Source organism: Bos javanicus, chromosome 18, assembly GCF_032452875.1.
Source record: "Bos javanicus breed banteng chromosome 18, ARS-OSU_banteng_1.0, whole genome shotgun sequence".
Taxonomy (NCBI): domain Eukaryota; kingdom Metazoa; phylum Chordata; class Mammalia; order Artiodactyla; family Bovidae; genus Bos; species Bos javanicus.
In genome coordinates, this window is record NC_083885.1 from 34982941 (window position 1) to 35005922 (window position 22982).

At 56.4% G+C, this 22982-nt stretch overlaps 3 protein-coding genes across 10 annotated transcripts; 2 read left to right on the forward strand and 1 right to left on the reverse strand.

The window, feature by feature from the left end:
- Positions 1-46: 46 nt before the first annotated feature.
- On the forward strand, positions 47-4626 carry ELMO3 (engulfment and cell motility 3). 5 transcript variants are annotated; one of them, XM_061387518.1, is made up of 20 exons: positions 47-337; positions 483-523; positions 623-695; positions 889-939; positions 1131-1300; positions 1386-1485; positions 1588-1739; positions 1821-1899; positions 2028-2078; positions 2164-2286; positions 2376-2507; positions 2614-2715; positions 2830-2938; positions 3047-3183; positions 3281-3444; positions 3545-3657; positions 3749-3853; positions 3954-4036; positions 4110-4196; positions 4290-4626. In XM_061387518.1, exons 1-20 carry the CDS (start codon positions 260-262, stop codon positions 4500-4502), a joined length of 2163 nt encoding a protein of 720 aa, XP_061243502.1. In that variant the 5' UTR covers positions 47-259; the 3' UTR covers positions 4503-4626. The 5 variants fall into 5 exon arrangements, with proteins under 5 accessions (XP_061243502.1, XP_061243503.1, XP_061243506.1 ...); XM_061387519.1 differs by having other exon boundaries at positions 4274-4438; XM_061387522.1 differs by having other exon boundaries at positions 4306-4398.
- A 1921-nt stretch (positions 4627-6547) lies between these two features.
- On the reverse strand, positions 6548-20787 carry LOC133230295 (F-box/LRR-repeat protein 2-like). 4 transcript variants are annotated; one of them, XM_061387527.1, is made up of 8 exons: positions 20652-20787; positions 17175-17276; positions 10264-10386; positions 9394-10139; positions 7956-8171; positions 7687-7830; positions 7292-7509; positions 6548-7208 (listed from the first exon to the last, which is right to left on the reverse strand). In XM_061387527.1, the coding sequence occupies exons 4-8, from the start codon at positions 10102-10104 to the stop codon at positions 7040-7042; spliced, it is 1458 nt and encodes a 485-aa protein (XP_061243511.1). In that variant the 5' UTR covers positions 10105-10139; positions 10264-10386; positions 17175-17276; positions 20652-20787; the 3' UTR covers positions 6548-7039. The 4 variants fall into 4 exon arrangements, with proteins under 4 accessions (XP_061243511.1, XP_061243507.1, XP_061243510.1 ...); XM_061387523.1 differs by having other exon boundaries at positions 9394-10386; positions 20652-20763; XM_061387526.1 differs by lacking the exon at positions 20652-20787 and having other exon boundaries at positions 17175-20645.
- Positions 20788-20810: 23 nt separating this feature from the next.
- Positions 20811-22971, forward strand: TMEM208 (transmembrane protein 208). The gene is made up of 6 exons (XM_061387570.1): positions 20811-20902; positions 21338-21433; positions 21930-21989; positions 22071-22207; positions 22504-22588; positions 22689-22971. The coding sequence occupies exons 1-6, from the start codon at positions 20897-20899 to the stop codon at positions 22824-22826; spliced, it is 522 nt and encodes a 173-aa protein (XP_061243554.1). The 5' UTR covers positions 20811-20896; the 3' UTR covers positions 22827-22971.
- Positions 22972-22982: the final 11 nt, after the last annotated feature.

Genomic DNA, 22982 nt, shown 5'->3' on the forward strand with positions numbered 1-22982 from the left:
CGCACCTTGGGGCGGGGCGGGGCCTCCTTGGTGAGGCGGGGCGGGGCAGGCGCTCTCCTATTCTCGGGACTCCAACCCGGAACTGGCCTTGGATCCGGCTCCCTAGGGAAGGCCGCGGCACCTTGTTGCGAGTGGGAGCCTGAGCCACGGGAGCCAAGCCTCGGGCTGAGGAACACCTTCGTTCCCAGGGGCCCCAGGCCAGGTGTGCTCTCAGCGGAGGTGGCACATCTGGAAAGTATAGAGCCCCTACGGCTAGACCATGGCGCCCCCGCGGAATGTGGTGAAGATCGCCGTCCAGATGCGTGACGCCATCCCGCAGCTCATCCAGCTGGACCAGGTCACTAGGCCTGGCTGGCCTCCATCCACCCCACCACCTACCTTCGGGTCGCCCCCTTCCCCTCGAATAGCCCACCCCACCCCTCCCCAGGCTCCTCCGCAACCTCTTCTCACTCCCGTCCTGTGAGTGACTCTTCCGCTTGTAGGCAAAACCCCTGGCTGCTGTGCTGAAGGAGGTGTGCGACGCGTGAGTGCGGGTCGCGCGGGGGCGAGGAGTAGGGGATGGGGCGGGGCAGGAGGGAGAGGGCGCCCCCTACCTGCCTCACGGAGCCTCTGCTGCCTGCAGGTGGAGCTTGCCTCACTCTGAGCGCTATGCCCTGCAGTTTGCGGATGGGCACCGGAGATACATCACCGAGAACGTGAGTCCCCTCCCCTCTGCCCCACATTCCACCCTGTGGTCCCTTCTAACTCTGGCTCCGACTTGCAGTCATCGTCCCACTCTCTGCAACCTGATCTTTTACTGACTCCCAAATCCTCCCTTCTTGACAGCCCCAACTAGCCAGTCCTTAGGGCTCTTCTTGACTTCTTTCCGTTCTCTGCCATCTTTTCCAGAACCGCATGGAGATCAAGAATGGCAGCATCCTGTGCCTCAGCACGGCCCCAGTAATGCCCCTACGACCCCGCCCTCCTTCCCTGCCCCTCTGCTGTGCCTCTTTTCTGCACCTGGCGACCGGGGGCCCAGTCCCAGCTCCAGCCCAGAAGTGCCCCACCTAGCGGATACCCGCGTCCCCACACCCCCACTTCCCTCTCCTTACCTCCTCACCTGTGCTCTGCCCTTGCTCCCACCCCGCCAGGACCGCGAGGCGGAGCGGCTGTTGCGGGGGCTGCAGAGCGAAAGTCGTGAAGGGCGCCGGGAAGCCCTGCGGCACCTCCTTCTGCTGGCCCCGGACCTGACCTTCGCCCGGGAGGTCATCAGCCGTGATGGGCTTCAGAGACTGGGCACCATCATTGAGGATGGGGACGAGTGAGCCCAGGGCTGTGGTGGGCGGGGGACACAGTGGGACCGCGGATCCTGGTCTGGCTTTGCTCAGCCTCCGATGTCCCTCCAGCCTAGGAGAGGTGCTGGCCCTTGCACTGAGGGCCTTCTTGGAGCTTATGGAGCACGGCGTGGTGTCCTGGGAGACACTCAGCATCCCCTTTGTTAGGAAGGTGGGTGGGCTTTTCTCGGGGAAACAGGTGGGGGTGGTGGAGAGGTGTCAGGGCCTGGCCTTCCACGGTGATGAGGTGGTGACAGCCTCTGCTCCGCCAAAGGTGGTGTGCTACGTGAACATGAACCTGATGGATGCCTCTGTGCAGCCCTTGGCCCTGGGCTTGCTGGAGAATGTGACCTTGAGCAGCCCTACCCTGGGCCAGCTGGTCAAGAGCGAGGTGCCGCTAGACAGGCTGCTGGTGCACCTACAGGTGTAAGTGTCTGAAGGTGGGGGACCAGAGAGGAGAGCAGGACTGGGCCCTGGATGGCCGGCTGAGCCCTCCTTTTCACCCAGGATGAACCAGCAGCTGCAAACCAAGGCCATGGCACTGCTGACAGCTTTGCTCCAGGGGGCCACCCCTGCAGAACGTAAGGTGGGCGTCCATCCAGTGACTGGATGGGGTGGGCAGGAGGTGGTGGGTGCTGTGCTCAGAGCAGTGGGCCGAAAAAATGGGCGCTCGTGGTGGGGCTAAATCACTCAAGCCCCCTTCCCACCCACCAGCACATGCTCGACTACCTGTGGCAGAGAAACCTTCGCCAGTTCATCTACAAGGTAGGAAGGACCAGGCCTGGCAGACCCCTCCCCACTCCCCTCCTTGGAAGCCCACGCTCACAGCCGTGGACTGGCTGTCCTTCAGAACATCATCCACAGTGCAGCGCCACTGGGTGACGAGATGGCTCACCACCTGTACGTACTGCAGGCCCTGATGCTGGGGCTGCTGGAGCCACGCATGCGGACACCACTGGACCCCTACAGTCAGGTAGGTGCCTTGAGCACGCAGAAGGCTGGGGCTGGCCGGAGCTTGGCTTTGAATCTTCAATCTTGCCACCGCTCCAACAATGACCCCAGGAGCAGCGGGAGCAGCTGCAGGCCCTGCGCCAAGCTGCCTTTGAGCCAGAGGGGGAGTCTGTGGGCGCCGGGCTGAGCGCTGACCGTCGCCGCTCCCTGTGTGCCCGCGAGTTCCGCAAACTGGGCTTCTCTGTGAGTGACCCCTACCCAGCCCCCTGCCCCCTCCCTCCACCCAGGGCTGCTGCTACTGCTCCAGAGGGCTGGGACCTTCCTCAGCTTCCTCTCTCCTGCCCCCCAGAACAGCAACCCTGCCCAGGACTTGGAGCGCGTGCCCCCTGGCCTGCTGGCCCTGGACAACATGCTCTACTTCTCCAGACAGGCACCCAGCGCCTACAGCCGGGTCAGTGGTAGGGCGGGGTGGGGTATGGATGAACGGGGTACAGGGCACCTAAGCGAGGCCCTCCCGGGGCTTAGTCATGACTCCCCAGCCCATCCTGTGCTCCCGCCTCCTCAGTTTGTGCTAGAGAACAGCAGCCGTGAGGACAAGCACGAGTGCCCCTTTGCGCGGAGCAGCATCCAGCTGACTGTGCTGCTGTGTGATCTGCTCCATGTTGGGGAGCCCTGTGAGTGGTGCTGGGCACAGCGTGTTCAGGAACAGGGGACGGAAGGGCAGAGAGGGCCAGGGGCAGCACACACTATCTCCCTGAGCCCCTCCTGCCCCCCCGCTCCAGGCTCCGAAACAGCCCAGGATTTTTCACCCATGTTCTTTGGCCAAGATCAGAGCTTCCATGAGCTCTTCTGTGTGAGCATCCAGCTGCTGAATAAGACCTGGAAGGAGATGCGGGCCACTCAGGAGGACTTTGACAAGGTGCGGAGGGCAGCAGTGGGGAGACCCAGGCCAGGGCAGAGGTTCTGGGGTTGGGGCACGGAACTCAGGCCCTGAGCTCAGCTTGGGATGGCCCCAGGTCATGCAAGTGGTGCGGGAGCAGCTGGCCCGCACGCTGGCCCTGAAGCCCAGCTCTCTGGAGCTCTTCCGAACGAAGGTGAACGCACTCACCTACGGGGAGGTGCTTCGGCTGCGGCAGACGGAGCGGCTGCACCAGGAAGGCACGCTGGCCCCTCCAATTCTGTGAGTCATGGGGGTAGATCCCAGGCCTAGTGCCCACCTGCCCTGCTGCCTTGCCCAGGCCCAGCTGTCCAGCTCAGTGAACCCCCTCCCCTGCACCCAGGGAGCTTCGGGAGAAACTGAAGCCGGAGCTCATGGGCCTGATCCGCCAGCAGCGTCTGCTCCGCCTCTGCGAGGGGACCCTCTTCCACAAGATCAGCAGCCGGCGGCGCCAGGGTCACTGTGTGGGCGGTGGTGGGGTTGGAGGGCGGCTGGGCGGGGCTGGGGAGGCCCTCTCATTGCTCCCCGCCGCCCTTTCCACCCACAGACAAGCTGTGGTTCTGCTGCCTGTCTCCCAACCACAAAGTGCTGCAGTACGGGGACGTGGAGGAGGGAGTAGGCCCACCGACCCCTGAGAGCCTGCCCGAGCAGCGTGAGGAGGGCATTGGGGCGGGCAGACATGTGCTGCCCCGAGCCGCCCCACCCCGGGGCCGCCAGGGGTCTCAGTGGTCAACCCAGCCTTTTTCCTGCAGTTCCTGTGGCCGACATCAGGGCACTGCTGACAGGCAAGGACTGTCCCCACGTCCGGGAGAAAGGCTCTGGGAAGCAAAACAAGGTGAGTTCAGTGGGCACCAGGGCTGCTTCCCACTGGCCCCTGCTCAGCGCTCCTGGCTCCCTTGCTTCTCCAGGACGTCTGTGAGTTAGCTTTCTCAGTCAGCTATGACCATGGGGAGGAAGAGGCATACCTCAACTTCATTGCCCCGTCCAAACGGGAGGTGAGTATCTGGGCAGGCTGAGCAGACGGGCAGGGGAACAGATGGGCAGGGGGAGAAATGGAGAGGCCCTCATGGAGCTGGCCCCATCCCCAGTTCCACCTGTGGACAGATGGGCTGAGCGCCCTGCTGGGCAATCCCATGGGCAGTGAGCAGACACGGCTGGACCTGGAGCAGCTGCTAACCATGGAGACCAAGCTGCGGCTCCTGGAGCTGGAGAATGTGCCCATCCCTGAGCAACCACCCCCTGTGCCCCCGCCCCCCACCAACTTCAACTTCTGCTATGACTGCAGCATTGCCGAACCTTGACAGTGAGGTTGGCCAAGGGCCACAGCTGCTGCCACCATGGTGGCTGCAAAGGGTGGAGGGGGAGAAGCACAGGCGCCTTGACCAGCAGAGGCTGTGGCAGAAATAAAAGTCTGCTTGGCTCTTAGATGTGTGTCGAGCCAGCTCTGAACTTCGCAGGCTAAACCTGCCTTCCATCTTGGCTGGCAAATGAGAGGGGGCATCAGGCCAGGGCCACAGCTTGGGGCCATGAACTTGGGCAACTCCAGTTGCGGGGCTGGTGTTCTGAAGGAGAGTGAGGACAGGCTGGCCCTGTTACCCTTCTCCAGAGTGAGTCTCCAGCCCACCCTCTAAAGAGCAGAATGGACTGCAGTCTGGGGGCCGCCAGCTGAGAGAGGTGTGGGGCAGCCAGCCAGATGAGGGAGAGATGGCAGGGTGGGAAGTATTTCCCCAATTTTAGCAGGGGCCTAGTTTGGGAGCTGTGTTTCCAGAAGGCTCCGGACAGTCTGAGCTTAGTTCTCCACCCTGCCTGGCCCTTCCCCTGTCTTCTCTGTGGGTCCTAAAGGCCCGCTTTCGAGAGACTTGAAGGGAGAGACATGAAGTTGGGTATGCTTCGTGCTGAAGGGCAAACTCAGGGTTCCGGTAGATGTCCGCCAGGCCAGTGGGAGGATGTAGGCTGATTCCGACAAGATGGAATTCAGTGCAGGAAGCCTGCATTCTGATTAAAACTCATCTGCAGCAGCATGGGTAGGTGGGAGCCACAGATAGGCCAGCTGGAGGCGAAGCTCAGAGGCTGTGGTCACGGACCCCAAGCCTCTGAGGCAGAGAGGAGCACACCCACCCCCAGGACCCACAGACAGGCTGGAAGCTGCTGGCCATCACCCTCTGATCTCCATGCCTCTCACTGCCTCTCCTTCCCAGTGCCTCCTCAAAATATCTTTAAGTGTTAACCATCACCACGTTGCCTAGAAACTGATGGTATGGCACCTCCCTTGAAGAATGTTCCGGGGGAGCTTTCTTCCCACCCACTAGCTATGCTTCTTACTTGGGCATCTAGGGCCCCACGTGACCACCCCTGTATTCAGACTTCCCACCCCACTGAGAATAGTCCCTGTTGAGTTCAAGGTGAAAATGGAGCACCCAGATGCACTTACATCTCCTGATACCTTCAGTTCTTTCTCAATGTCTCCAGTCCCTCGTTCAGGCCACCATCATCTTGGCAAGAACCTCCCGACTTCCTGCTTCCTGTCTTGCCCCTCCAGCCTTCTCAATACCACCTACTCCAACTGCTTTCTCAAACAGGAAACTGACCTGATTACACACACACATCACCCCCTCCTGTATTCTCCCGTGTCTCCCTGTTGTCCACGGATAATGGTCATGGTGCCATGACTGAACAGAACTGAGCTGGGATGCAGACATGCCGTGGTTTACCCCTTTTAACAGCGTGCCTGCAGCTTACAGAGTTCTTGATGCTTTGTCTAAGCTGGCATCCTCCCTGCTCACTTTGGGGGCTGGGAACTCCCTACCCCCACCCAGCGCCAACTCTGGCCTGCCCACCTGCACCTCCCTGGTCCCTTCTGCTTATTTGTCCCATTTCCTCCCTTTGCTTTCACTGACTTGACTTCTTTCACTTTCCTTGACTTCCCAGGCTAAGCTTACTGCTCCCCTGGGCTCCCAGGCCCAGGAGCTTCTTTCTCTGTTTTAGAAGGTTGGACCTCTAATGACCTTTCCTACCCAGAGATGTTCTCTCTCTCATGTCTTATGTGTGTATGCTGAAAAACAACCCCGTTGACTCAGCCATCCTTAATGACTATGCTCCTGGGATCTTCACATGGACATGGCTTTGCTGTGGGACATGTGCCAGGGCTTGTGCTGGGGAGAAGCCTCTGGCATCTCCCACCATGTGGGGAAGAAGCTAGGACCTGCTTGGGGCACTTGTTGGGCCAGGTGTGAGAAAGAAGCTGTCTGTCCCTCTGGCATTTCCTACACATTGTCCCTGGGCTGGGCCGGGCCGCTTCACTGAGGTGGGGAGGGGCCCTTTGGTCTGAGAACTTCAGACAAGGAAGAAAGATCTGGAATTTTTAATCTTGGGTATACAACAAAGACTGTGGCTTAGCTGCTAAAACTCAGTGCTGGTGGGGGCGCTGGGAGAGCTGTAGGGAACAAGGCCGGGCACAGGCCTTAGTGTGAGAAGTGGGTGGAACAAAAGGTACCGGGGTCTACTTTTTCTAGCACCAGACCCAGCCCACCAATGGCCTGGCCTCTGGACCCATGCCTGGACAGGCGAGCAGGATCTGGCATTTTCGGGGGCCTGTGGCAGTGCCATGTAGCTGGAGAAGGTTCCTGTGGGCTGTGTGGCAGGCAGGCAAGAGGCCCGGTGGGCTGTCCTGGTATCATCCCACTCTCAGACCCAGTGAAGGGGTTTCTAGCTTGGGGAAGGCCCTCTGGGGCATGTAACAGAGAGGGGCAGGAGGTGCTGAGTCAAACTCCAGGTCAAGAGGCCAGGGCCGGGGATGCTGGAGGTGACAGAGGCTGAGCCACCGGTCACTTATCTGGCATCAGAGCGTTAGGGTCAGGTCCGCCCCTCCCACGAAGCGGGACTGGATGCAGATCACCTCAGGCAGTTGGGCTTGGAAGCGCCTGACGGAGGCTATGCTGATGCCGGGACACATGGCCACATCTACCATCCGCAGCTGCCTGCACGCCTGCCCGACGGAATCCAGAGTTCTGCAGGGAAGCCGCCAAGTGAGCACCTGACCCAGCCCAAGCCCAGCCAGCCCCAACCGTGGGCAGCCCCTGACACACTCAACTGCTCCGTGAGCTGACTGCAACTGGACAGGTTGAGGTGCTGCAGCCTCGGCCAGGAGCTGGCCGCCTGCGCCCAGCCCTGGTCGCTGAGGAGGCTGCAGTGACTTAGCGCCAAGCGCTCCAGGCTGGGGCAGCCCTTGGCCACAGCCACCAAGGCCTTGTCTGTGAGTGCTGGCAGCAGGCTCAGTGACAGCTGCCTCAGCTGGGGGAACTGGAGCACCTGCAAGGATGCAGTAGGGACAGGGAGGGTAATGAGGCCCTGGAGCCCTTCCGGCTCCCTGTACCCCCAGCCAGAGGAACTGCCACATCTAGCAGAAGCCCATGAGAAAAGGGCTTGTTCCAAGCAAAAAGCTCTAGTCCTGGGGTCCTCAGCCTATCCACGCCCCCAGCCTCATACCTTGGTTAAACTGGCATCAGTCAGCTTGCTGCAGGCTGTGAGGTCCAGCTCCTGCAGGGCCTGCAGCATGAGCAGGGAGGGGCCCTGTGGCTGGGGAGAGGGGTCCTTGGGGCTGGAGGCCCGGTACTCCAGCTCTTCGTGGGGCTGTGGGAGGAAGCTCCTGCTCAGGTTCCTCCTGAGTTTGGCCCTCAACTGTTGCCGGAGAGGGACGAAGGAGGGCAGCTGAGCCCAGGGACCCCCCACCCGCCATGACTTTGAGGGTCTCGCACCTGAGGCTCCTGCGAAGGCGCCTGGATGGGCTCCCCCAGCCCCAGGAGCCCCCAGTCACCCAGCTCCTTGCACCAGGCCAGGCGCAGGACTGAGAGGCGGGTGAGGTAGGTACAGATGGCCTGCAGGGTCTGGTTGGTGAGGGCCACACAGGAGGACAAGTCTAGCACCCTGAGGCGTGGGCCCAGCCCTGGGATCAGGGAGAGCACCGAGGCGTCCTAGGAGGGAAGTGGAAAAGGGAGCGGGTGATGGGGAGGTGCCCGTTGCCTGTGTCATGAGGCGTGGCAGGCTGTGAGGTCCAGCTCCCACGGGGCCTGCAGCATGGCCACAGGGGCCCTGTGGCCAGGAAGAGGTGTCCTTGGGCCTGGAGGCCCAGTGCTCCAGCTCTTGGTGGGGCTGTAGGAGGAAGCCTTTGCTGCTCAGGCAGGGAGGGGTCCCTAGGAAGGTTCTGCCCAAAATTACAGCCCCACAGGCAACAGGAGACTGTCACAGGGCCCAAGGAAGGGTGCATCAGTGTTCCTGTGCTGTGTGTCACAGTGGACGTGGTGGGCTGAGAAGGGGGACCCAGGGAGAAGGACAAATACCTAGATTGGCTGGTGTAGGAAGGATGCAGGTGAAAATCTCTAAGGCGTTCACCTTCTCTGTGCTCCCAGCACCAATCAGATATGCTCCCTCTAGAACTGGGGGGACATATGGCAGAGCTGCCACCTGCCAGGAGCAGTTGGGGGATGGGGGGGGGCAAGAACTAAGGGCAGGACAGAGGAAGCTGCTTTGTAGAGATGCAGACATGGGAACATGGGCCTCCAGAAAGAATGGCTAAGAGACACACGATCGACACAGTGAGGATGGAGTAGGGCAAAAGAGAGGCATTTGGGGGAAAATGTTGAGACACTTTTCAGGTGGGGAATGCTCTGGGCACAGCCATAGATTGAAGGAATAATCTGCTAAAGAGGGAGAGGGCGACACTGCTAAGACAGGGACACCACCCAGAGGGACAGGGCTGAGCCCTATTGAAGTAACCAGCATCAACCAAGAAATGACCCTCTTCCTCCCTTGTCACATGGCCTCCCCAGGGCCCCTCCTGAGCAACTACTGCTGTGTAACCTCGGTGCCCCATCCCCCAGGGCTTGGTTCTGTCACCCCTGCCCCGGGAACACCCGCCCTCAGTCCCCTCCCGAGACTGCAGTGATCACCAAGCACTGGACTTGTGAGGTGTGGGTCACCTCGTGGGTGGGCCCCTCTGGTCTCTGGGACCTCCCTCTGCAGGGACCCACCACGGGGGCTGCAGGGAGGAGTGTGGGCAGCAGCACTGTCTGCCTAGGCACCTTTCCTCTTCCAGTTCACTTGGACACAAACACAGGGCACCTCCCTGGTGCCAGGCTCCCAGTTCCCCCAATCCCTGGCCCTGGTGAGGATGGAAGGAAGGGGTGGAACGCTCACCTTGAGTGAGGAGCAGTAGGCCAGGCTGAGGGAGGCCAGTGGGGGTGGAGCTGCGCACACCGAGCCCAGGGACTGGGCCAGTTCCCGCCCTCTCACCAGGCAGCATTCGGCCAAGTCCAGGCTCTGCAGCTCACACAGGCCCCCTAGGGCTGAGCATCCCGCATCTGTCAGCCGCTGCAGCTTCCTCAGGCTCAGGCGCCGCAGGTGCCGCAGGCCCCGGCTCACGGCCAGGACTGCTCCATCAGCCAGTTCTGAGCAGCCGCTGAGGTCCAGGGAGGTAAGGCCTGGTTGCTGGTGGCAAAGGGCGGCCACGGCCTCTGTGGAGAGGTCCCGGCAGCTATGCAGGCTCAGTTCCTGCAGCTGCAGCCCGGCCACCTGGCCCAGTGCCCGCAGGGCCTCGGGCGGCAAACCAGTGCCGCTCAGGTCCAGGGCGTGCAGCCTACCAGCCCGCTCCTTCAGGAATCGCAGCAGGTTGCGGAAGGAGAGTTGGGAGGGGGAGGAGTCCTGGGGGCCGATGGTGCCCCAGGCTGGGCCTAGCTGGAAGGTGAGGTGGCAGTAGGCCAAGGAGAGGCGCTCCAGGCAGGGGGCACAACTGCTGAGCCGGTTGAAGCTGAGGTCGGCCAGGTCCCGAAGGCTAGCCAGGCTGAGCTCACGGAGGCCGCTCAGCGCCTGCTGGACCTGCTGCGCCGTCTCAGGCTGAGCCAGCAGCATGCCTGACGTGAAGAGGCTGTTGCAGCCACTGAGGTCTAGGATACGCAGAGCCGGGCAGCCCAGGATTAGGGCCACGAAGGAGGCCTCTGTGGGGCTGCCCCCACCAAGGCACAAGCTCTGCAGGTGCGGGCCCAGGTGGTGGGTAACAGACCGCAGCACCTGGAGTGAAGCCGGCGAGCCATCCAGGTTGGTCAGGCTGATGCAGGTGATGCCCCTGAGACCCAGGCTCTTGATGGCCGGAAGGGAGGCAGACGACACGGGGATGTTGTACTGCACGCTGGCCTACAAGGCAGCAGCGGGCCTGGGGTTAGCCCTCTGGCCTCACAGTGTGCCAGCCATTGAGTCTGGTGGCAATTTGCTGGCCAGACTTTGAGGGAAGATCAGGGAAGGGCCCTTCTACAATGGGGACCCACTGTGGTGTCACGTGCCTGAGGGGGTGCTGATGGGACGTGGGAGCAGGGAGGACGGGTCATACTGGGGCTCAAGGGGGAGGACTATGAGGGGAGGACAGAAAGTTAGTGATGGCCGGGGCTGAGCGCCTATGGAGAGGCTGGGCCAGAGTGGGGACTTGGCATGCTGGGTACAGGAGGGCTGGGGGGTGCCCTGGAAGAGAGCCAGCGAAGGCCCCTGGGAGCAGGAGGACAAAGCATTCTGGACTCCAACTTTGGGGACTTCCAGAAGGTGGCCTTGGGACCCATGGACTCCAAATCCAGGGCCTCAGCTTAGTCTTAGCAAAGCAATCAGCCTCCCCCACTTTCTCAAGAGCATATAAATAGCCCTCAGAGCAGCTGAAGGCGGGAAGAAGCAACGGCAGGTGTCGCTCACCACAACGCCCTGTGGCCCAGATGCCAGAGATCTGGGGCAGGCAGTGAGGCCAAGGTACCCTGGTGGCCTCAGTGTCTCGGCCACAAGAATGTTTGCAAACCTGGCTTTTGTGTGTAAGTGAAAAATGTGCCTACGCGTGTAAGTGTGGGGTGCGCATGCGTGGATGCGTGCGTATACGCACACGTGAAGGCCCTTTAGGCTGGAGATTGGAGATGCGCTTGTGATCCCTGGTCTTATCTCTGGAGGGTCTGTCTGATTCCTGCAGTTGAGGAGGGAGAAGTGTACTATTTCTGTGGACAGGAGCTCAGAGAACGAATTTCAGAGGCAGGGAGGAAGTTGGCTCTACTGGAGAGGAACCGGGGAGCTTGGGGAGCACAGAGCTGGAGTCCGGTGGGGCGGGGAGGCAAGCTCAGGGCTAGTTGTGGGGAAGGGTTGGCTTGTTTAGGAGTGTGAGGACCCGCCAGTAGTTGTTTTCAGAGAAGCTTCCCTGATCTTGTGCTAGAGGGAGCCAAAGGACAGAAAGTACAGGAATGTATGGAAATGGTCTGTGGGGGAGGGAGAAGAGGGCTTGGCTTCTGAAACCCTAGCCCCATTTCTCTACCCCCACCAACGCCCAGGCTGCAGGCAAGTGATACTCATAGATTCTTGTTTTCACAAGCAGGCTCCCCCGGAAACCTGTCCAGTGAGTAACAGGAAGAACAAGCTGACATTCCCTGCTTGTCCCCCACAGAAAATCATCAAAAGGGAACCAGAAAGGTCAAAATGATGCGTAATATGCGCTCCCTGCAAGATGCTTATCAACAGGATTCTTCCAGGAAGACAGGTGGAACTCATTCCAGGTGTGGAGACCCCACCTGGCTTCTGCCCCAGAGAGAAGCAGCCCCCGAGGGCTGTCGTCCCGGGAATGAGCCTGTGGTTAGACGGAGACCAGCTCCCACCAATTTCATGGGAGTCTGGGAGTCAAACCAGGTGCCCAGTTCAGACCCCATGGTCAATTCAGGTGAGAGGAGCTCTGCCCATAGATCCCCGCCGTGGACACCAGGAGACAGTGGGGAGTGGGGAGTGGGGACGCCAGAGACCTGGGTCCCTCTCTCAGATTGAAGGAGAGCTAGCGAAGATACCAGTGTGTGAGGCTGGGGAGCGTACTGAAAAAATCAAGGAGAAAAGGTTTTAGAAAGGAACGGTAAAGCATGCCTCCAGCCATTTCAAAGCCCTGCAGTGCTAGATGAGCCAGTCTCATGATGAGTAGAATGAACTCTGGTTGGGGGAGTGTAGAGCAGTGCTGGTTGCCAGGCAGCACCTGCCCCCACCAGTCACATGGCACCCCGCAGCCCCCAGCTCCAGCTGCCTTCAGTCTTCCTTCTTTCCCTATCTGCCTGAGCCTTGGCTGCCAGCAGTGTTCTTCCCTCTCCCACTGCCTTCTTATACACAAGGTAAACGAACAGTCCAGGTCCAAGTGCAGGGCTGGCAGGTGGCCCCAAGAGCTACCTAGTGAAGGGGCAGGGCCTGGCCTAAAGGACTTCCAACTATGGGGCCGGGTGAGTTTTGAGGCTACCTCCCTGCTCCCCACAGTTTTTCTTGGTGGGGAGAAGACAGCCTCTAAGCCATCACCCAGGTGGTCTACCTGGGACTCATACAGAAGTCCAGGAGCAGTCTGTTGGGGATATTTACTCTCTGTGGGGGCCAAGCGGCAGCCTTCTGGGTTCTGGTCTTTGCCCCAGTGTAGGAAAGTGCCCCTCCCCAGGGCCTGGGAAGATGCTTCTAAAGCCCCAAGGGAGTACAACACGGGTACCTGCTCCAGCTTCAGTTGCCTCAGCACAGAGGGGCCAACTAGCCCCCCGGTCTCCTCCCTTCTTAATGCTGGCATCTTAAGAGTAAATGCGGACTCATTTGGAAAATGCCCTAAACCTGCTAAAAGTAATACATGTCCCTTGACTGTGAGAGGCCAGGACTCTGTTGTAACTACTGAAGTCCTGAGCTGAGACAGCAGGCCTGTGTGCAGACTTGGAAAACCATCTGAGAGAGACATGACCCTCCTGTCTGCCAGCACAGGAATCCAAAGTTAGCACGCCTGTTTTCCAGAAGGACCTTGAGGAAGCCTATGTCCTGGCGCCTAGGGGCTTTGGTCTCCAGAGAGGAATAAGACTTTGGGGCTCATATCTAGAGGCTTTTATAGACACCTCAGGCAGGAAAAGGCAGCAAGGGGCAGGAGCCATCCTGAGATCTTCACAGTGACCAGCCCGGTGGCAGCACCTCCACCCCAGTCCCAGGCATGGACGGAGCCCAGGTGTATGTCAGGTGTTGCCTTTGTCTGTCTGCTTATTTGAGAAAAAGTGGAATTAAGTGGGGGCAGGTGAAGGAGATTAAGAAGTTACCAAGTCAAGCATCCTAGCCTGGCCTGGAGCCACACAGCTTGGCCTTGGTGAGCCAGAATCTTCCACAGCATCTACTAGCTGGGGTACCACCTCCTCAGCCCGCTGCACCCTGGGAGATGGTTCCTGCCAATAGGGCTCCAGAGATTGTTCGGTGGTGTCAGCCCTAGATGCCCAGGTATCTGTGGCCTGGCTTCCCAGGGCTCCCAGTCCTGGCGGTGGAGTAGGGGGCTGAGCTTTGCAGAGTCACCGAATGGGTCTTTGTCAGTGCTCTATCTGGAGCTCAGGGTTCACTGGAGGAGCTCCAGTGCTAAAATGGTCGACTCTGGATCCCAAACTCTGACCCCGGCCTCCTCCTCTTCTTCCTTCCCTCACTCCTGTTCCAGTCTCACCTTCATCCCTAGGGCCTGACTGCCCACTTGGCTTCTTCTGCACCCTGCTTCTTTGCTAGACTCCAAGAAGCCTCCCTGACTGATGGCCTCTCGTGAGGCCCCCCGTGGCCCTGCCCATCATGTGGGTGCACCTGCTCTCTGTGCCCTCTGCCAGCCAGGGATGATGAGACCATGGCTGCCTCTGGGTATGTGCTGTCCGAGGAAGCCACAGCCTCCCTTCCTGTCTGCACTGGCACCCCTCTCCTCACAGCCCCCCTCTCTTCTCACTCCCCTAGACTTCTTTCCAAGCCCCTGATGCTACTGCAGCTCCCTGCCCTCACTCCAGCCTTCTCAGAGATGTTTCAAATAGAAACCAAAGCCCTTAGGTGGGAAGGCCCTCCTGCCCTGTTCACATCCACCAGCCCATCCTTGGCAGGACTCATCAGAACCTCCTTCCCTATTTTGCTCTTGGGTTCAAGGAGACCCCCTTCTCCCAGCCTACTGAGCCTGTCCCCACCCTCTCCTCTGTGAACCCCGAAATCTCTGCCTTTCTACTTCTCCTTCCTCAGAGTCCACAAACACCCCAGAGTCTTAACAAAGGCTTCCCTTGACCCTGCAACCCCCCTCGCCCCTCCCCTTTACCATCATGCTTTTTGGAAGCACATGGGTGCCCACACCCACGGCGGCCACCTCTTGACCATAGCTTTGCCCACTGATCCCTCCACCACTGTCCCCACAGAATCCTTCATTCCCAGAAACAGCCCCTCTCCATCAAGGTCACCAACACCTGAGGGCTCCTCTGCAGACCTCCCACAAGTGTCCTTCCTCTCTGCTGCACCATGGTGCCTACTCGGGATGGCCTGTCTCCCTGGTGTTCTCTCCTACTGGGGGGTTCTGAGACTCTGGCCTCTTGTCTCTCCTACTTTCTAGCCTGCTCCCCATTTGGGGTCATCAAAGAGCAGAAAGACTCAACCCATGGACCAGTGGGTTCTCCATGAATTGTTCCATTCCACCACACACACACACACACACACAGTTTCCCTCCACGTGCACCCCAGCAGACTTCATCCCATTCCACCTACTCTGTTTCCCACACCTTTTCCTGAGCACCAGATACTGGGAGCCATGGCCTTATGGACCTCTCTCCAGATACAAGGATGCAGTATGGCCCAATCTGAATTTACTGCCTTATCCCCGCTTCTCCCAAACTCTCAGCGCCTTCTACCAAATCACCTAAGTCAGAAATCTGGGAATCATCCTAGACTGCTCCCTCATATCCACAATGCCCAAGGTCCTTTCCAGCCCATCTCCTATTTCCTCTTGACCTTCAGTCTCTCGGGCTCCAGTCTACTCTTGGTAAGTGATCCTGACAAAAGGCAGCTGACCACGCCTTTCAGGCCCTTTGATGGTTCACCACTGCACAGGATGGAAGCTGAGCTTCTTGGCTGGCATTCAAGCCTTTTTATGTCAGCCCCCTGCCTACTTCTTCGGCCCCAGCTTTCCCATGCCTGCTCTGCACTCTGGCTCTGGAATGCTAATTTCAGACCACTGTCTCATACTTCCATACCTGGGTTCACCTGTTTTTTTCTGGGGGTTGGGGGGGGTGGTCTGACCTCTCACCTATTCCTTAACAAAATATGTATCCTCTCTTAAGATTTAACACAAGCATCCCCTTCTCCATGAAGTCTTCTGTGAATCTTCTCTGCATCTTTGGTATGCGTCTGTGCACCTTTCTTAAGATTTTGAGTGCAGTGCTGTCTCTCTCTCACTATTAACTCTGAGTGCTGTGTCTGCCCCAGCCCTGGGGCCTAGCACAGTGCTGGGCACAGAGGTAGCATCACCATCCAGATGAGGGAGGCCTCTCTACAGGCCCCTCCTCCTCTGCTTGCCTCTGGACTGGTATCCTTCCTGGGCAGTCTCTGTGGCCTGCTCTTCTGGCTCCTCTTGTTCTCCCCAGGGAAAGTGACTGAGATCCAAGGCTTAAACCTCCGCCTGTTCAGAATGACACCTTCACCTATATTTATTACCCGGATCTTTCCCTTGAATTCCTCTCTCAGAAGTCCAACTACCAACTGGATCTCATCATTTATATGTTTTATACTTCAAATTTTCAACAAGTTCAAATCAAATTTGTTTAGAAACTAGGCTCAATGACACTGGAGAGAGAACTCAACAACAGACCGTACTTAAACACTCATTTAAAATTTGACAGAGGAGGCTTCCAATCCATTATACATAAATGGTACTTGGGCTACTTGAAAACTAATCAGTTTAGCTCCTTACCTTACAGCATAAGTCAAAATAAATTACACCAAATATATATATATATATATATATATATATATAAATTCAAGCCATAAAACAGTTTTGCTGTGAACCTAAAACTGATCTAAGAAGTAAATCCAAATTTAAAATAAAAGCAAAACATGAGTGTATATTTATCAGATCTTTGAAGAGGCAAAGTATCTCTAAAGCAATGGCAGAAATAAAGAAAATGATGTTCAGAGTCAACAACCCAGAAATTTAATCCCTGTATATCTCATAAATAACACATATCTACAAATCAAATTTAAAAAGGCAAATATATGAGGAATATATTTCAGTAAGTATGTAAAAGATTAACTTCTTTAATGTATAAAAAGTTCATACAAATCGATAAGAAAAATACTAAGACCCCAATAATTAGACAAGGAACAGAAATACACAAAAGAGGGAAATATAAATGGTCCGCTAATGAGAAAATTGTTCAACCTCAGTGACAGTCAAAACTGAAACAAAGGGCACTCATTGCTTGCCTTCCAAACTAACACAAACGCCTGCACTCATCTCCTAGCGGGTTGTCTCCCTACGACTCACCTCTCAGTCCACTCGGCACTGTGGAGATCTAAGACATAAATCAATGCATGTCACTCCCCTGCCTGATGTTCCTTTAATGTTCCTAAAGTTCCATGGGTTACCTGGTTACCCATGATGGTAACCAGGAGAAAACCCTAGCAATACCACCTGCCACATCTGTCTGGCTGTCTGACCCCTTTCTAGCCTCATCTCCCACCACTTCTCTCCCACACACCCAAGTTCCAGTCATAGCGAACCTGGGTGGTCGTTTCCAGAACTATTTCACACCTTGGTGCCTTCGCCTGTGCAGTTATGAGTCCTGAAGACCAACCTTCACGCTTCTCATCCTGTTCCTTCAGGAAGCCTTCCCTGATGCTGCCAGTCTCCTTCCGTGTCCTTCATGTTCCCATGGCCCCCTTCCTGCCAATGCCCTGAGCACACAACATCATGATCACTCACGTATTTGTCTTTTTCCTTCACTGGACTATGAGTTTCTCAGGAGAGGGGACTATGTTTGGTTCATCTGTAGAGTCTCAGTACCGGACCCAGAGCCAAGTATGTATGAATAAATATGCAGGAATGAATGGATGGATGATGTATGAGCAGGGCCACGAGCAAGCTGAAGTGAGACCACTGGGAATGGGCTGGGTGAGGGTAAGCACCTTACCTCCCGAAGGGCAATCTGGGCTGCACAGTACCAAGCCCGGCTCACGAGGGAGGCCTCTTTCTGATCTGACAGAGGCAGGAAGCTCAGAATATATGTGACCATCTGAGGGAAAAAGACAGGGCATCGGGGCTGTTAGTGCTGGTGGGGCCCTCTGAAATCTTCTCTTTCTGGCAGCACGGTAGGTCAGAGGGGACTAGAGTGCTGGCTTCTAGCTCATCTTGGATCCTAAGCTTCAGAGAGTCTTCACTTCTCCTCTCCAGTCTCCAGGTATCTTTACTGGGAACAAACCTTTCCTGAGCACCATCTGGATGCAGGTTTGTTCTGATAAAAATCAAACTTCCTGCTCAATTTGATAAAAAGGGCCTGGGCACTGGGACTAGATGAACCTAGTTTAGATCCTTATTCTCTCAACTGACCCCTCTGAGCCTTATTTTTCTTATCTATAAAAAGACAGTTGTAGTGAGATTTAAGTGGGTTACTGTGACAGTTAAATATCATGGTAAAGTGTCTTGCACACAACAAGGCAAGTGCTGATCTTCAGGAAGTCACACTGGGACTGCACTCTTCCATCTTCTTCACTGCCAACTTGGCTTCTCAGCCAGCTGTTACAATTCTCAGCAAGACCCATCCTGGCAGGCTAAGGCCCTCACTCCACCTATGCTCTATGAGGCTGGGGGTGGAGGCCTTCTTAGGGACTGGGGAAGGGAGCTGCCTGTGAGACCAAGAATAATCTGATATTAACTATTCTTTTCTTCTGGAATCTTCCCTCCTTGACTTCTATGACTGTGTTTTCTAGGGCTCCACTCACCACTCCAATTGCCCTGTTTCTAGATTCTTCTGTGGCTCCCAGAGCTCAGACCTGAGTCTTTAAATTTGTTCACTTTCTAGGATAATAAATTCACTTGCATTGCTTTAACAATTACCTCTATAAGAAAAACCAACAATTCAGTATTCCATATTGTTTTATCATTCATGTGCTAGTCTAGTATTGCCAACTGTCCACAGGATTCTTCATCCAAATGTTTTACCATCACCTTCACCTCAGTCCAAAGCAGCCCCTCCTCCCAACTTTCCAGCCCCTGAGCTTCAGTGGCAACAGAGCATCTTGTCTGAAGATCCTGATAAAACTTTATACTCCTCATGCTCTTCTGTCCCTTGCTCTAGATACAGGTGTAAAGCATAGGCTTTACTTAGACTCATTCAAATCCCAGCTCCACTAGTTCCTAGCTGTGTGACCTCAGGCAAGGTATGTGATGTCTCTGAACCTCAACCCACACCTGTAAAATGGGGTTATTAAAAAAATCTAGATCACAGTCTTATGTGCTGTGCTTAGTCGTCCAGTCATGTCCAACTCTGCAACCCTGTGGACTGTAGCCCGCCAGGCTCCTCTGTCCATGGGGATTCTCCAGGCAAGAATACTGGAGTAGGCTGCCATGCCCTTCTCCAGGGCATCTTCCCAACCCAGGGATCAAACCCAGGTCTCCCACATTGCAGACGAATTCTTTACCGTCTGAGCCACCAGGGAAGCCCAAGAATACTAGAGTGGGTAGCCTTTCCTTTCTCCAGGGGAACTTGCCAATGTAGGAATCGAACTGAGGTCTCCTGCATTGCAGGAGGATTCTTTACCAGCTGCCCTCACAGTCTTATGACAGGGATTAAATTATATATATATATATTTAATAGATATAATATGCTTCACACCTAGTAGATGGTCCATAAATGGTTCCTGGATTGCTGTTTTAATAATTCTACCTTTGAAACCTTTCCACCTTAGTGATCTTCATCACCCCAGACCAGGGTTCCTTCCACAGTCTCCCACCTGATCTCCTTGCCTCCAGGTTCATCCTTGCTAATCATTCCACAGACTGCAACAAGGTTAATTTTCCTAAGAAACAGCTTTCAGTCTCAGTGCACTCCTGATGAAAACCTTTGGGGTTCGCCAATATCCTCAAGACAAAATTTCTTCTCCTGGGTCAGCACTGCCAGGCCTCCATGCCTGACTGGACCCCTGATCCCAGAGCTTCCACAAGCCAGTCTTCTCAGTGTCCTACAAACACAGCATGTTGATTTTCTTATTTTCTTTTGCCTATGTGGACCTTTTTCCTGGAATGCCCTTAAACTTGACCCTCACCAGCCCACTTGGTCTCTTCTTCCCTTCCCTGATTGCTAGTACATGAAGGTACTCAGTCAGTACTTACTGGATTGAATTAAATAAGGATGGACTGTCTTTTACCTCTCTTTTCACCAAAGGTTTGCTCAAGGAAGGGGTGGGAAGATAAAACAGATCATTACCGAGAGGAGAATGACTGGTGAGAACAGCCTCTGGGCCAGAGAGGCTAGGCCTGGGGAAGAGAACTTTGATGGGGACTGGGACTGACCACGCTCTGATCCCCAAGAGCAGGCAGGAAAACTTGTCTGAGCTGAGGTAAGATAGTGGTCATCCTGTCTTCTGGGGTTCAGCAGCCAACCCACAGAGCAAAAGGAGGGCAACAAATCTGTCCTCACTGAGGGGAGGCAGCATGATTCTTTGAGCTGAGAAGGGGGAAAGCCTTTCTAGAGGAAACAGAAGAGGCAGTGCTAAGCGTGGAGTGGCCATCCCAGGAACTCCATTCCAAGGGGCTACTAGAGATATGACTGGTCATCTTTGTGATCCACGGTGATGGGACAGATATCCTCTGGGGCAGAAGGGGGAAAGGATGCCATCGCAGGGGACTCACTGGGTGTGGAACATCATTCCAAGGGCCGATGGGGAAAGGGTGCCCTGTCTTTCTTGGGCAGTGGGAGGGGGCTGCCAACTTTCTGGGCAAACAGGATGGAGAGGCCATCCCAAGAGGCCACTGGGACAAAACTTATCTGTCTCGCGACAATAGCGGCAGAGTGATCTTGCTCCAATTTAAGTAGAAGGAGCAAACATCCCATGAAGGATGAAGGTGAAGGAGGCAGGGATGGCCATCACTAGGGGCTGAGGAAGTGGGGAGCAGGCCTGTCCTCAGTGAGGGAACTCAGAGACCATGCCCGAAGTTGATGGGAAGGGGCAGTCTGTCTTCCACCGCCAGGGGAAGGGGCAGCCATCTCTCGAAGGGAAGGGAATGGAGCGACCATTCCAAGGGACCAATGGGGGTAAGATCGGTTACCCTTCGGGGCTGATGGGATGCAGCGGACATCTTCCAGAACTGAGAGGGAGGGACGGCCATCTCAAGAGGTCAGGGGTAGGCAGAGGCCCTGTCCTCGCTGAGGTGACAGCAGCTATCTCCTGGGGCCGATGGGGGAGGAGAGGATGGTCCCCCAAGGTAAGGAGACAGAGTGGCCCACAGGCGGGGCCGTTACCCATAGCCTGCAGGTCCAGGGATCTCCCGGCCGGGTCTTTTCCGCCAGACGGGCGGGGCCGGGAGAGCTGTCTGACAGCCCCTCCCCACAGTCTGGGACCCCGAGGGCGGGGCCTGTCCCGAGCTAGGCCTGAGGGCGGCCTCCTCTCACCTCCAGCGGCAGCGACTCCGCCATCGCATCCCTGCCGCCTCCGCCCCCGCGCAAGGCTTTCTGGGAAGTGTAGTCCCGCCGGCTCTGGAAGGCGTAGCTTGGGAAGGAAGTGGACCTCCAACTTCCGTCCCAGGTGTGACGTATTGGATCTGCACCGGAAGTGCCTGTGCTGCCGATGTGGTACCAATTGAGTGCGGTTTCGGTCGCTCTCCCTTCTTTCCTTGGTTGGGTATTTGCGTCTCACTATGGCGGTAAGGAGGGCGAGTAGGGCGTGGTCCCCGTGGCAAAACGCTCCCGGGGCCGGGAGACTGAAATCAGAGGAAGGGCTTCAAGGGAAATGGGTCAATCCAGTGGCCGCCCCTCACTGGAGTGGGGCGCCATCCAGTGGCCATCCAGGACCATACCACAGCTGGTGCCAGAGAGTGCTGGGAGTCTGTAGCAGACAGTACCAGGGCTGCAGAGATCGAGGGGCCTGAGGGCGATGGGCGTCGGTATCGAACAGTATCAGGACTAGCTAGAGATCTGAGGGGCTTGAGGCAGGATGGCGTCAGCCCAGATCGGGTTTACTCCAGCAGAGGCCGGAGAGGGACTCCAGTCAAGCCCATTCAGCTAACCGGAATGGTGGGGCGGCTAAGGAAGATCCTGACTGCTGAGGATTTTGATAGTATCTCGTTATCTCTCTGTAGCCCAAAGGAAAAGTGGGCACGAGAGGGAAGAAGCAGATATTTGAGGAGAACAAAGAGACCCTGAAGTTCTACCTGCGAATCATACTGGGGGCTAATGTAAGTGCCTCCCTCCTTGCTTCTGTGCCCACCCAAGGTTCCATAGTCCTCAGCTCTGTTTGGTGGGGTAGAGTGGTGGCGGTGTGTGACAGCCAAAGCTCCAGAAGAAAGCTCCAATTAAAAATAAGAGAGAGGGACTTCCCTGGTCGTCCAGTGGCTAAGACTCCCTAGATCCCATATGCTAAAATTAAGACCGAGTGCAGCCAAGTAAATGAGAAAGAATCCTGATGCAGAGAAAGTGCTGAATAGTCAAAACGAAAAACAAAAGCAAAAAGAGGGTGTAAGTCTCAAATGGACTTGAGCCTTTCCCATCCTAAATGCACAGGGGCTTCCTTCCTGTGTCAGGGGTGTCTGGATATTCTGGGAGCAGATCTCTTCCCCCCAACCCTGTAAGTAACGATTTGTCTCCTTTCATCACCTGGTCTAGAGTCAGAGTCAAGGAAGGTCCATGGTTAAGTAAGCTTTTGATACTAGCCTGACCCATGTCTGCTTACAGGCCATTTACTGTCTTGTGACCTTGGTTGTCTTCTACTCATCTGCCTCATTTTGGGCCTGGGTAAGTGTCCCCCATCCTGGGAAATGGGAAGCCCATAGGGTCAGTGGCTGCCCTTTTAACACCCCCATTCTTGTTCGACAGATGGCCCTGCTCTTTAGTCTGGCCGTATACGGGGCCAGCTACCACTCTATGAGCTCGATGGCAAGGGCAGCCTTCTCTGAGGATGGGGCCCTGGTGGATGGTGGAATGGATCTCAACATGGAGCAGGGCATGGCAGAGTGAGTGTCCCCCGCTGTCAGCCCAGGTGAGCAGCGCCAGGGCTGGGGTGCTGGGGCCCAGATAGCCCAAGACCCACAGCAACTTGAAGAGGGTGGAAGGGAGTTGAACTAGGGCCCATCTCTTATTTTTATGTAAACATTTTTGGCTGTGCTGCACAGTTTGTGGGATCTTAGTTCCCCAACCAGGGATTGAACCCAGGCCTTCAGCAGTGAAAGCATGGAATCCTAACCACTGGACCAGCAGGGAATTCCCCAGCTACTACTTTTGGCCCTTGCAGCTTCCCTTCTCTCCACAGGCACCTTAAAGATGTGATCCTACTGACAGCTATTGTGCAGGTGCTCAGCTGTTTCTCCCTCTACATCTGGTCCTTCTGGCTCCTGGTACGTGGGTTGCGGGGCTCCCGAGGAGGAGCTGGAGCATCTAAGCCTTCTCTTCTTTGATTTCCTGCACCTGGCTTCAAGTTACCTTTTTTTCTTCTAGGCTCCAGGCAGAGCTCTTTACCTCCTGTGGGTCAATGTCCTGGGCCCCTGGTTCACAGCGGACAGTGGCGCCCCAGCACCAGAGCACAATGAGAAACGGCAGCGCCGACAGGAGCGGCGGCAGATGAAGCGGTTATAGCCACTGACATTATGGCCCCGGGTTTCTGAGCCCTGAGTGGCTCTATCAGGCTGTGTGGTCCCCATGCCAGGAGCAGTGAGGGCCTAGTCCAGGGGCCAAAAGCAGTCTAGGGTATAGGTTTGTTGAATAAATGGCTTATAATGTGGCTAATGGCTT